Genomic DNA, 14,927 nt, shown 5'->3' with positions numbered 1-14,927 from the left:
AGGTGTGACGCCTAAGCAGTGGAATAATGCAATCATAGTTTTGCTGGATAAGAAAGGAGATAAATCAGAAATTGGAAATTATAGACCAATTAGCTTGTTATCCCACATCTACAAGTTGTTCACAAGGGTCATTACTAACAGATTAGAAAGAATACTTGATGAGAATCAACCGAAAGAGCAAGCTGGCTTTAGGACAGGATTCTCAACCATGGATCACCTTCATGTAATATCACAGCTAATGGAGAAAGCAAATGAATATAAAACACCATTATGCCTGGCATTTGTGGATTATGAAAAGGCATTTGACTCCATACAGCATAAGGCAATGTTTCGGGCACTGGAAAGACAAGGCATAGATACCCCATATATTATGATTTTGAAGAAAATATATGAGAATGCTACCTCCTTTATTAGACTAGACAAAGACAGTAGCAAATTTAAAATCGAGAAAGCAGTTCGACAAGGAGACAGAATATCTCCGAAGCTGTTTACTGCTGCCCTTGAGGAAGCTTTCAGAAGATTAGACTGGTCGCAGAAAGGAGTCAATGTGAACGGAGAGTACCTAAACCATTTACAATTTGCAGATGACATTGTGGTCATTAGCCACGATCCCAAAGAATTAGAGGAAAATCTTAATCAGTTATGCACAGTTAGTAAGGATTTTGGACTAAAGATGAATATGGCTAAAACAAAAGTAATGATGAACAAGTATGCCACGGAAAGGGAAATAATGATTGAAAGAACTGTAATTGAAAAGGTGGAGTCATATACTTATCTGGGACAAGTTATTAGCTGTAATAATGATAAATGGCTGGAAGTCAAGAGAAGAATAAATTTTGGATGGATAGCATTCAGGAAATATAGATACTGAACAGCAATATCCCAGTTTGTCTGAAACGTAAAATAATGAACCAATGTATACTCCCCACCATGACTTATGGAAGTGAAACTTGGGCACTCACCAAAAGAATGGAAGAGAAGCTGAGAACTACACAGCGAAGAATGGAACAAATTATATTGGGAGTTAGATAAGAAGAGAAACACATGGATTAGGCAGCAAACTCAAGTAAAGGACATTCTTATCAAAACTAAAGAACTAAAATGGTCTTGGGCAGGACACATAGCTCGAAGACATGATGACAGATGGACTAAGAAAATAACAGAATGGTACCCAAGAGGAGCTAGAAGAAAACCTGGAAGACAAAAGCGGAGATGGATAGATGAAATTCATGAGTTTGTGGGTAGTAAATGGATGGCCAGTGCTCAAAACAGAAGGAACTGGAAAGTTGCTGGAGAGGGCTTCATCCTGCAAAAAGTTACTGATATATATTCAGGGATGTTTTGGCTTTCAGCCAGCTTGGAAGAGTCATAATCCAAGGAGGGGATTTGCCTGGCAGACATGGATATATTATTCCAAAAGGATGACCAGCAGTTCTGTGTATGTTACACAAATTTTTCCATCATGGCATAAAAATGGATGTCCACATAGGGTGATCAGCCAGGAATTTTATTTTTGAGGCTTATTACAATGACAATTGCACATAAAAGTATCAATGGTGGTTTATTGGCTTCCATATAAAGACTTTGGATGGCCAAGTAGGCCTTGAGGAACTTCCTCCTCTTGGCAAAAACCTGGGAAAGGTGGGATCTAGCACAAACCTGGAACAGTCATTTTGATAAAAAGTTATGAATAAAAACAGGAATGTGACCAGATAGATACCAGATAGAGGTCCTTTAAAATACCATATCTCCAAGTCATGTCATATGCTTTCTATGTCAAAGAAAACTGATACCATGTGCTCACATTTTATAAATGCATCACGAATCACTATTTCTAATCAGATCAGATAGTCCAAAGTGGACTGGTTTCTTTGAAAGTCACACTGAATTATTTAAAATAGTTATCTGCTTCAAGAAAATATACAAGGCAAGCACTGACCATTTTTTCCAAATCTTGCATAAGCAGCTAGTCAGAGCAATAGAGGGACAAGGGGCAATTAGCGGCAATTTCAGGGTCCTTTCCTGAGTTTGGAAATGCAAGGACAATTGCCCTATGCCAAGAATCCAGAAAATGATCCTCCAGATAGATTGGGTTATAGAGAAGAAGTAACAACTCTAGAAAACATGAAGGAAGTTGCTTTATTATCTGATATTGTAATCATCTGGTCCTGTAGCATTGCTCTGTGTGGCAACAAGTGTGCTTTCCAGTTTCTGTTTAGGGAATGGTAAGTTATGGGTCAACACTGCTTGAAGAAAAGTTGAGTTTTTGTTTCTCAACTTGCTTCTTTAAAGCCAGGAACTCTGCAAAGTATATTTCAGCAGATATTCCAGCAAATACTTCTCCTAAAGTATTGGCAATAACAGTTGGGTCTGCTATTGTGCACACATTATGCTCTAAAATTAAATTGCCCATCTTCCAAAGTTTATCCCCAACAACTTTGGCACTCTCATCGTCAGTTAATGGAGGATGTGAGCTTTACTCAGCATGCCTTTTGGCTCCAACAATGTATTAATTATGCTCTAGCACAGGCACGTGCTAGAGCATTTGAAGGTTATGAGGTGTTCAGTTGAGGGGTAGCTTTAAAAATTACCCCAAGCCTGGTTTTGTGCCTGTCTTACTGCTTTGCATTCTTTCCACCATAGCTTTGGAAAGGGTGGAAAGTGGATGTTTTTGGAATTGCAATTGCCGCTGCATCATCAACTGATTCCCACTGAATTTTAATAGGATCAAGGTCTGTTAACTTTATGAATGTGTCCCAATCTGCCATATCAAACTTCTGCCACAGGATTGCAGTTGGATGACAGGGTTGTTTACCCAACATGGTGAATATCATATTCCCAGAAGGAGAGCAGATAGAGATCTATGGCAGAGAACATATGGGAGGGTATGCGGAAATAGGTGTTGATTCCCACATTTAATAAGGCAAAGTCATTATTGTCAATCATGCATTCAATGATATGACCTCATTCTTTAATTTCTGCACTACTCCATGGACATAAGTCTTTAATGGACATAACACTCTGTGTTATGTCCATTAAAGACTCTTAGAATTAGGAGTGGAGAGGGCAATTGCTAAATAAGACCATTGGGACTGGCCTGGGAGATGTTTGTCCAGGACACGCAAATATATAGAACATATTGTGAGAAGAAACCCCAGTGCTAAATGAACTGCTACTTTTTTCTAAGTCTGGTGTCCAACTGAACACATGTGAGAGGGGCATTGTTGCCTACAAGAATTGCAACTCCTCTGTCAGCGAGGCCATCCCATTCCTGTCCTTATGGATAGCAGTAAAGTTCTGCAGAATGGATCATAATTTGACTAAGTATGTTTCCTGCACACAGAAGCAAACAGGTTTATCTTTATGCGGGAGCATTTAGACATCCTCCATATTTCATTGGAATCCACAATAATTCCATTGTAAGAATTTGGCCATTATTAGTTGGGATTAGTAATTGTTGTTGAACTGTTGGCTGACTTCCAAATTCTGTCTCCATCTCCCCTCTTCACATTTTTGGCATTGTCCAATGCCATTAGTGAAGGTGTTCAGAGTAAGGTGTGGACACTGGATCCCAATGTTGCTAATCTGTAGATCCAGCAGTCACTGGGAGGTCCCACCATGTATGGGTGTCCACATCAAGGGGCATGATGATCATGGAATGCTTGAGCATTTTAAGAGTTTGTCCAATACTGGTGTACTAATCTGCTTCAGTCCTATTCCATAATGTGACCTTTCCAGTCTCAGATTTATTTTTAAAAATTCTTTACAGATAATTATTAAGAAATTCTGATAAATTACAGTCAACCCTTTTGGAAATACATTCACTAGAAAAGTTCTCCCATTCAAGAGCATTAATTACATTTTTCTTCCTCAGATTTAACTATTCATTACTACTGAAAAGAAATTGGTGGTACATGCTAGAAGGTGCATGCTTTATGAACAGGATCATGAAAAAACAGACATCTATTACATAGTCTGAAAACAAAATGCATTCAGCATGATGCAATATATGTTAATATAACAGGATGATGAATTACATCGCCTTCAGAGGTGATGTAATTTCATGTAGAGTTTCATGGGTTTTTAAAACACCATGTGGGTCTTGTCTGGTTCTAATGACTAACTCAGCCACATTGAAAAAGCCCATAAACATTCTTCATTGACAGGATTCAAGCTCAGGCTTTTCCCCCCCTGGTAGGGGAAGTCAGTGTTTATAACCACATGAAACTGGCACCAATGAAATAATAAATTTTAACATAGTGATAGAATATTTGTGGCTATGCTGCTGTGTGTGTGTGTGTGTACAGACACACATATATAGTAAATGCCTAATCATCTACACTAATTCTAGAAGAAGTATGGATAATTTAAAATAATTTTTTCTCTCTAATAACATCAATTGCGCATGCATGAATAATTACACAAGTTAACAAATTTTGAATTTTTTTTGGTAACATGTACAAAAAAAGCTACTTGCAATAAAACTGCTACCCTATTCATACATGCTCAATTGATGTTATTAGAAAATATCTAGCTTGCACAGCATACTACAACTTTTATTATTACTCATATTAATTCTCAAACTTGGTTCAAATATTTGGTTTTTACTTTTAAATTTCTTTATTGTCACTAAGAAAAAGGGTTATTTTATTTATTGCTGCCTTTTCAATGTTAAGTGAAAGGGATTTCTCATATATACTTCCATCTCATCAGCAAACTAGCATCTTACAGTACAATAAGAAAATAATCACAGCAAGAACGAAATCTGGTCTTATTAGCTATATGCACTAATTTAGCTTTTCTGTGCAAGGTTTCAACCTCATTTGTAATTAGATTACTTCGCTAAGACAACAGTATTAGTCATGGCAAATAATGCAAGAAAATAACATAGTGCAGCAATGTATAGCATCCAAAAAAATTATCCGAGGACTTCACATAGAAGGCTAAACAAATAAATTACAGCTATAGTTGTGAACCACCAATAAACCAAAATTATATCGTCGTCAACAATAACACATATTCATATTTACAAGTAGAGAATCCTATCATATCATATTCTCTTTATCTTTTGGAGATTACTGGCGATGATCAGTCTCTAGGATGTAATGCTTGTGCTCATCTGTGGACAGTGACTCTTCGTCAGTTCTGTTGTAGCCTACTTGTCCAGCTCGTTGTGTTGATCAGTCTCCATGATGTGATGCTTGTTCTCATCTGTGGACAGTGTCTCTTTATCGGTTTCTGCTATAGCTTACTTGTCCAGGTTGTTGTGCTGTAGCTGAGGGAATGATCATTGCACAGTATAGTTGATTTGTAATGTGAATGTGAAATTTGTATTGTTAATAATTGTATACTGTACCATTTCTATATGTATGGTGGATTTTCCAGGTTTTTTTTGGCTTGGGGTTGCTTAACTTAATAAATGAAAAAAAAAAAAAAAAAAAAATGAATGAACGCATATCATATTCAATGTGTAAGTATGGGTGTCATAAAGAGAATCAAGTTTTAGTTTTATTTCATTTATTATTATACACATAATTATAATATAGAGTACAGTAAGTTTTATTTCAATTCTTATTATAACAGTATTGGTGAGTAGCAAAAGGCAAACCATTAAAAAGTGGTCAGAACTTTTTGGAGTAACTAGGAGTGTCATTGTTGCAAAGAGAATAAAATTACATCTACTTGTCAATGATAAATTAACACTTGCATTATGGGTTAACAAATTTTGATAACCATGCATAAGTAGTTAGTTTGTTTAACTTCTGTTCTGGAGAAAATAATGGAGTCAATAGTTAAAGAAGTACTGCAGGATCATCTAGACAAGACTGCAGTTATAGTTCAGACAGAGCATGGGTTTGTTATGGGGAAGTCTCGTCTGACAAATTTGATTGGATACTATGATGTGGTCACAAAGGAACTGGATACAAAAAATAATATAGATATCATATGGATTTTAGGAAAGCTTTTGATACTGTTACACATGGAAGATTACTGTAAGTAATCTTCCATGTGCAACTTATTCGAAGTTGCTACAATGGATAAAAGGATGGTTGAGTGGGAGAAGACAGAGAGTGGATAAGCCAGAGACTAAATAAGCTTGCATTCTTGCATCATATGCCTCTACTAATGCTAAAGTATTAATGTTTACTCCCCAAACACATTTCAAAATTACTAGAAGCAAAATTAAATAGAAATCAAAAGATCTTATGAAGTCAGAGAAGGGAAGGGAAGGTAGAGAGCATGGTTAAAATACTTCATGAAGAGTATGTATTCAACTTATCAACAGCAAAATATTGAATTTTCTTTTTAATTTTTTTTTTACAAGATAATCTTAATATCTACAGTGAAAAGGGAATATATTTTTATATTATGTACTACACATATTTTCCTAAATTATCAATGAGAGAGTCACAAATACCTGAAGTAATGTTGTCACAGCTAAACCTTCTATCACCATATCCACACAAACATCACTATAAGCACCAGGTCTGTTAACCTCCATTAAGTTATTACCCTCAGACTCTGCTAGTAATCTATAAAATAAGAAAATTATTATTTCTTTAAAGAAAACAAGAATAAATAAAATATAATCAAACATAAATCTTTATTATATTGATAAAAAAAACAGGTTTCACAGAATCAGGAAAATACCGGCTATAACAAAGTATATAAACAATTAAACAAAGCATTAAGAATAAAACCAAAATAACTTCCGATTATTTCGTTTTTATTCCCAATACTTCTATTTAATTGTTTAATGAGTCATTATCCATCGACTCATAGATAACAATATAATTTCTAAAGTGTGCATAACCCTAATCCTTGTCACTGTCAATTTTCAGAACAAAGCATCCCCAAGACAGAACAAGAGAAAAACAGAATGCATAGGTGACATAATTAATATCCATAAGTAATCTTATAGAGAGAAAATTTTTTGTAATTGAGTTAGCCTCATTAAGTTATCATTTTACAAATTGCTAGAACAGTAGAACTGTCGGTAATCCAGAACATCAGTTAACTGGAATAATTTGAAAGGCTGATTTTTCGTCTTTTTTTTTTTATTAATAGTAGAATTAGAGACAAATGGTTATTATGCTACGAGAGTATTTCTGTCTGTTTTTTTTTAAGTCGCATATCTGGTGAAATGTTGGATTATTATTATTATTATATTATTATTATTATTATTAGCCATATGGTGCAAGGAAGCCTGAGGCTTATGCTGCAGCACAGCCAAAAAAAAAAAAATTTTCCCCATTATCCTGAGAGAGAGAGAGAGAGAGCGCTCAGGACCCTGGGTGTGTCAAGCCCATACTCACCAGATGTGAGCCCCTAAGGGTAAATTAGGACTGATGGGTTTTCTCGGAAATCATGAGTAATAGAGTTTAGTCGTTTGCTTCCATGAACCCAATTTTCCATGTTTCAAATTATATTTACTTTAGTTCCAGATTCGATTAGAATAATATCGGCCTGAAACTGTGTGATTTATTATTTTTCTAAGTTTTTTTATGGTAAAATGTCAACGAAAAGAAACAGCACTGAAATGGGTAGAAAACCAGGAAGAATGTGATACTGTATGTGTTGCTTTCAAAAGCTACATTATTTCCAAAACCAAAATAATACAGTATTAATAGTGGAAAGCAAGATTATTTAGAATCAGCAAAAAAAAAAACTTATGATAAAACCACATGTCCATCCCCTCTAACAGTTTGTCTATCCACTATCAACTTCCCAATACCAGATAGAAGTTTGTTCCTACAGGCAAATTTCTGCACATCTACCTTGCAACTATTCTTCCTCAATTTGAATTTATGCCCTTCTCTTCATTTGTTGTGAAGGATATTTTTGTTTAGTGAAGCAAAATACTGAGCAAAACAAAGGATGCCATCAGAAGTAACTTACTCAATCCATTCAAAACCTTAAACACTTCAATCAGATCTCATCGCAGGTGCCTAGTCTCCAAATTCCACAATTTTCAGAACTGAAGCCTTTCCTAATAAGAGCACACTTTTGTTCCCATGACTAATCTTGCTGTCCTTCTCTGTAATGGCGCCTCCGTAGCCATGTGGGCAGGAGCAGCAATGCATAGCACACGCTTCTTGATTAGACCGGGGTCTGAGCCCGTCACCACCAAACGGAGGATGTGGAAAGGTCAGGGAATGACCACCGCATATTACCGGAGCAATATGGCCTTAGTTGTTAATGCTCCTAAAAACCAAATAACAACAACAACAACCTTCTCTGCACTCCTTCCACTAGACCCACATTCTTCTTAAAATGAGTCCACACATAAATGCAGTACTCAAGATGTGACTTAGCCACTGCATTATACAATGAGATATAATCACCTGCTTATTCCTGCTGACAAAATTTCTGTTCCAAAGTTCTCTTCAGTGAACTTGTCTGACTGCACAATTAGCCCCAGCTCTTTTTCATTCTTCACTAGCCTGCTAGGTACCACACAGTTGGTATGTTATTTTTAAATTACTGTCACTTATGCACAGTACTCGCCTCTGTAAATGTTAAATTTTCCCTTCCACTTCTCAACCCACCTACCTAATTTTTCGTGCTGTAATACATACCATCAATATCATTAATAATTATAGAAAACAATAAAGGGCCCAATGATGAGCCCTGGGGAACCTATCTAATAATAATAGTCCAAGAAGAGCAGTGACCACTGATAACCACTCTTTATCTCCACCCCCCCCCCCACTGAACCACCTCTATATTCATAGCAGCAATTTTGAATGCCACACTGCCCTAATTTGAACATCAGTCTTTTATATGGAAGAGTGTCAAAAGCTTTTTTTAATTCTAAGTATACGATGTCAAAATTATTCTTTGCATCCAGTTCCTTTGTTACTATATCATATCATCTGATCAGATTGGTAAGGCAAGATTGCCTCTTAACAAATCCATGCTGTAACTGCATTCATGTCTAGATGGTCATGCATTATTTCTTCTGACTTACTTCTTTTTACTTCTAACTAATGACTCCATAATTTTTGCTGGAACAGAAGCCAAGCTAACAGGTCTGTAATTATGGATGTGTCCCTTTGATCCCCCTTTATGAAATGGGGGATACATTTGCACATCTGTAGTCCACAGGAACCTCCTCTGAATCCAAGGATGCTCTCATAATTATTCCTAAAAGTTTTCTTACCTCTTTTGCTGCCTCCTTCAACATAACTGGATAGGTCCCATCAACACCAGGTGCCTTTTTTATGTTTAACTTCAACAGTTCCTCTATCACTTTTCTCTCAGTTAGCACATAATTACTTGACCCCCGGTTAAAATTTGATAAACACCTGGCATGCACATCCCTAAAAAGTTCCTCATGTGTGAATGTAGATGAATATATCTATTCAGGTTATCAGCAACCTGAGTGGGATCATCAGTGAAACCATTCATATCTAGTGGACCAATATGATTTCCTCACTTCCCTCTAGTGTTTCCCTAAGTAAATAAGTCTTTGCTGCATTTCATTGCATTCTTTACTACTGACTTCTTGTAATCTGTCTCAGCTTACATAACTTCTTTGTGACTTAATTATAGATAATATATCTAGTGTAAGCTTTTGTATCACCTGAAAATTTATATGCATGCCATGAGTGTCATCAATTCATCAGACATCCATTTAGGTCTAAGCCTTGAACAGTATCTCTTAGTGGATATAACATCGTAGTAGCTTCTACAATTACTTCTCCAAATGCTTCCCATTTAGAATTTGTTGTTCTAACTTTTAAAATTGAAGACAGATGTACCTCATTAGTTTAGTTTTTTTTTTTTTTATGTAAACCCCAAACACGAGAGGTATTAGAACCTATAGTACTTAGTACCGTGCTTGGGTTGGAGGTTGAGAAGACGAAAGAAGGTATTTGTTAACATTGGACTTGAACTTCTGTAGACTGTCTTTTCAGGAAATACATATGAAGGAAAGTTGTTCCAGAAATGGCAGTTGAATGAATAAACGAGGAAGATGAAAAGTTGGTTCTGTGAGTTTGAAGTTGGACAGTAAATGGATGTTGGCTGGTGGCAGCACGCATTTGGACTGTTTTGAAAGAGAGAGTGGGAATTATAGAAGCCAATTCAGAAGAACAGTGCCCATGGAAGTATCTGTAGAAGAGGCATGCAGCAGAAACAGTGCGTCTATGAGAAAGCGAGTGGAGAGACTCTGTTAGAGATGAATCATTAATTAACCTAACAGCCCTCTTCTGAATGGAATCAAGAAGCCTGAGAGAGGTTTTGGGGGCACCACCCCAGATGTGGGCGGATTTGCGATTTATACAGAGTGAGCAGCTGTTTGGAAGAAAAGTAACACCGAGAGCGCGAAAGAGAAAACCAAGTTTTTTAGATGCAGAGGAAGCAATATTTGTAATGTGCTTGTGCCAAGAGAGATTAGAAGTCAGGGTAATCCCCAAAAGAGATATATCATTTTGCCTAGAAATCGGAGTGTCACTAAAGTTAAGGATAGGAGCAGAAGAATCCTTTTTGCGAGAAATAAGACAAGACTGAGTTTTAGAAGGGTTGAAATCAACTAAGTTATCTTTGCCCCACTGGAGAATTACCTGAAGATCGGCATTTAAGGAATTGGTAACAGATTTTCGAGAAGTTGGAGCTGATTGAGCAGGACAAGGTTTCTCAAAAATGGAAAGTGGAAAGTAAATATATTTCCAATTCTAAAAACTAATTTTACTGCACAAATTACCTGTTATCATCAGCTTCTTTTCCTCCCAAATCAGGACATTCAGTTTGAGTACACCACAGCAAAAAATTTTGCTTTTGCAAATGACGTGCAAAAAATAAATCTGTTCCAAATGCAGATGTATCCTGGGGAAGATTTCCCAGTGGGACATGGAAATAACGGCACTGTTCCAGAAGTATCTGAAGGGCAGTAGTTTAAAACAAAATGTTACTCATAAAATCATAAAACACTTATTAATGTTCACAAATAAAGCTATTATAATATTTTTTAAATGCAATTTCATCTTTAGATTTCTCTCCCACTCTCTTTGTGATAAAAATATTTTTCTTTGAACTAGGTTATATTTATTTATTACTGCAATGTCATATTACCTTCATTTTTAGCCATTCATTTCTTGTAGAACAAACCGAGCTAGCTTTCAATGTCAAACTCAATCTGAGGACCTGGGTATATGGATATGTACAAGAAAATACGATATTAGTATTAGTAATAGCCACATGGTGCAAGAAAGCCTATGACTTAAGCTGCACCAGCCAAAAAAAAAAAAAATAAATAAATAATAATAATTAATAAAAAAAAAAAAGGAAATTAAACCTATCATCCTATGCGCTTCCCTGACCCGAATGTACTATCCAGATGACCTGTGAATTTCCCCAAACTGTCAGCTTCTACCACCCATGTAGGCAACTCATTCCAGTAATTTAAAACTCGCTGGATAAAATAAAACTTCCTGCAGTGCAATCTAAACATTTCTCCCCGTAACTTGAATTTATGTCCCCTAGTTCTAGTATCATTTATAATCTTGAAAATTTCGTCCTCATTCATTTTACTGATGCCTCTCAGAGCCTTAAACACCTCAATCAAATCTCCTCTAAGGTGTCTAGTTTCCAAACTCTGCAACCCACATATTCGAAGTCTTTCTTCATAAGGATGCGCTTTTGCCGATCTCACCAGGCGAGTGACCCATCTTTGCACCCTTTCAAGAAGCTCGATATCTTTCTTTAGGTGCAGTCTCCATACCTGAACACAGTATTCCAAGTGTGGTCTAACAAAAGCCTTATATAATGGGATTATCACGTCCCTATCTCTACTTGCAAAAGTTCAATAGATCATCGATAGGACACCATGGGCCTTCCTTGCAACCTGTTTACAATGCTCAGAGAATTTCATGTCTGACCATATCGTAACACCCAAGTCCCTTTCCACCGCTACTGGGTTTAGTTGAACTCCACCAAGTGAATGAGTTATTTTGGGATTACTGTTTCCCAGGTGTAATACCTTATACTTTGTTGGATTAAAGCATAGCTGCCATTTTTCTGACCATTCCTAAAGTCTATCTAGGTCTCTCTGAAGAAGCTCAGCTTGACAGTGATCATTAACCACTCTACCAATTTTAACATCATCTGCAAATTGAGACATCACGCTCTCTATCCCTTCATCAATGTCGTTTATGAAAATTAGAACCAATAGTGGTCCTAATACTGATCCTTGGGGAACCCCATTTCTTACATCAACCCACTCTGAGGAATAGCCATTTATCACAACCCTCTGCCTCCTGCCCTGAAGCCATTCTTCTATCCATCTAAGGATTTTCCCAGTGATTCCAACCTGTTCCAGCTTATAAAGAACCCACTCATGTGGGACTCTGAGTCAAAAGCTTTGCTGAAATTTAAATAAACAATGTCGAAATTATTCCCTAAATCCAGCTCGTGAGTGACCCTTTCGAAATAGCAAACCAAATTTGATAAACACGATTTTCCCTTCACAAAACCATGTTGAGTATCCTTGAGAATTTCGATTTGATCCAAATGAACCTGAATTCAACCCTTGATCATTGCCTCCATGATTTTCCCTACCATTGAAGTCAGACTGACAGATCGATAATTTCCCACTTCAATTTTAGAGCCACCCTTATGTATGAGAGATACATTGGCACTTTTCCAATCCAAGGAAATCTCCCCAGAGTCTAGTGATGCTCACATAATTAGCCTCAAGGGTTCAATGCATTCACTTGCCACCTCCCTTAATATTATGGGGTATATTCCATCAACTCCAGGAGCCTTACTGGTCTGTAGGCTAGAAAGTTTTTTCATTAAATAATCTTGCGAAATTTCAATATTATTAATTACATATTTTTCAACTTCGCTCCCACAATTTCCCATTGCCACAAAAGGTTTTTCATTTGTAAATATCGATACAGAATAACTGTTCAGTTCATCTGCAACGGCAGCTGGTGTATTTAATACTATCCCCTTTCCCTTACGTAAAGTTCCAATCTGGTTTGTCCTGCTCTTCTTGGCATTTATATATGTGAAGAATTCCTTATTCCCCCCCCCCTTTGTTCTGTTTGCTAGTGATTTCTCATAAACTGCCTTTGCCTGTCAAACCTTTTCTGTGGCTCTATTACAGATCATCTTGTAGCTGTTATAGGCTTCAGTACTTTTTATTGCTCTGTAACCTTTCCATGCCACCTTTTTCTGCTCAAGTAATGTGGCAACTTCACTATTCATCCAACTTGGACCCTCCTCGTGGAGTATTTTTTTAATGGTATATATGCATTCAAGGCATCTGTGATTAATGTTTTAAAAGCATACCACAGTTCAATTGTGTTCATTCTCTGCACGATATCTACCCAGTTAATAGAGGCCATGTAGTACCTTAAGGCATCATAATTTCCTTTTCTGAAATTAAAACCCATTCCTTTGCCTTCTACTACTGCTACCTCTCTCATCATCATCCACCGTGGAACTCCGTGATCACTTCCTGCTACTGGTTCCTCTACTGTCAGCCCTGTTATGTCATCTGATTCATGGGTGATGATGAGGTGTAGGATATTCTTTTCTCTAGTACTTTTCTTTATTCTGCTATTAATCCATAGCAGCAGCCTGGAAAATAAGATGCAGCATATTTCAGAGACTGCTGGGAATCATTGGGGTACAAGTAAACACATGGGTTGTGTTAGGGTAGCTAAGAAAAAGAACAGGTGCATGTATACTTGAGTGTACACAAATGCTAGGAGTTCAGTAAATAAATTTGATGAATTTGAGGTATTGCTCAAAATATCAAAGGCAGATATTGTTGGGATTTCAGAGACGTGGTGTCACACAGATATAAGGAATGCAGAACTGGAATTTGGGGAGTACAATATCTACAGAAAGGATAGACAGGATAGAAAGGGAGGAGGGGTTATGATGCTATTAGTTAAGAAATACATAAAATCCAAGGAAGTGAAGCCAGTCGACATCGCTTTCAAAGTGCAGTGTCGAGTCAGTTTGGTGTGACATAAGCATTGGGAGATCAAAACTGAGAGTAGCAGTGTGCTATAGGCCTAATGATTCTGATGAGTATAATAAGAAACTGTACAGGGAAATAGAGTAGACCAGTAAATCAGAGAGTCTTATAATGGGGGATTTTAATTTCCCAGATATTGACTGGAATTTGGGGGCTGGTCACTCACACACTAGCAAGGCTTTTGAGGATTTATTGGATGATTGTTTTCTACATCAGCATGTTCGGGAGGCAACTAGAGGGAGTAATACTCTTGATTTGTTTATCAGTAGTGATTCTTCATGCATTAAGAATCTGCAGATAAATGAACCACTAGGTGGCAGTGATCACAGTGTGCTGAAGTGGGATTTACTCAAAGAGGTTACTACCATTAGGAGTAGAGGGAAGGGTTATTGCTTTCGTAAAGGCGACTACGATGCACTGAGACAGTATTTAAAATAAATACAGTGGGACCAACTGATGATGTTACCAACAGCAAATTCAAAATGGGATGCATTCAAAGAACTTATCTTGGAAGCTACTAGGCTTTGCATACCAACTAAGAAATATTGTTCAAGGTTTAGGCCTAAATGGATGTCAGATGAACTAATGAGACATATGGCAGAGAAGAAAAATGCATGGGATACATATAAATTAACACGTAACACAGAAACCTATGATAGATACAAGTTGATCTGTAACCAAGTTACAAAGGAGGTTAGGCAGGCGAAGGCAGATTACGAGAAATCTTTGGCAAGGGATGCAAAGAAAAACAGCAAAGAGTTCTTTACTTATGTAAACTCTAGAAGGAAGGGGATGAATCAGATTGGTCCACTTGATATCGATGGGTCAACTGTTGATGATTCTGCTCAGGTAGCTAACAAACTAAATGAATATTTTGCATTGATATTTACACATGAGGAGTTATTCAGCGAGGGGAATGCCAGAGGTGTAT

General features: G+C 36.9%; 1 protein-coding gene across 1 annotated transcript in view; it reads right to left on the bottom strand.

The window, feature by feature from the left end:
• PolE1 (DNA polymerase epsilon catalytic subunit 1) overlaps positions 1–14,927 on the bottom strand; it is a 650,197-nt gene that overhangs the window by 161,914 nt on the left and 473,356 nt on the right. The window contains 2 exon segments of the mRNA XM_090380641.1: positions 6,419–6,533; positions 10,709–10,884. Coding sequence (XP_090236767.1) covers positions 6,419–6,533; positions 10,709–10,884 — 291 coding nt within the window.

Source organism: Mastigoproctus giganteus, chromosome 9, assembly GCF_048544385.1.
Source record: "Mastigoproctus giganteus isolate SK-2022 chromosome 9, ASM4854438v1, whole genome shotgun sequence".
NCBI lineage: Eukaryota > Metazoa > Arthropoda > Arachnida > Uropygi > Thelyphonidae > Mastigoproctus > Mastigoproctus giganteus.
Note: the sequence above shows the minus strand (reverse complement) of the source record. Positions and strands in the feature narration are given on the sequence as shown.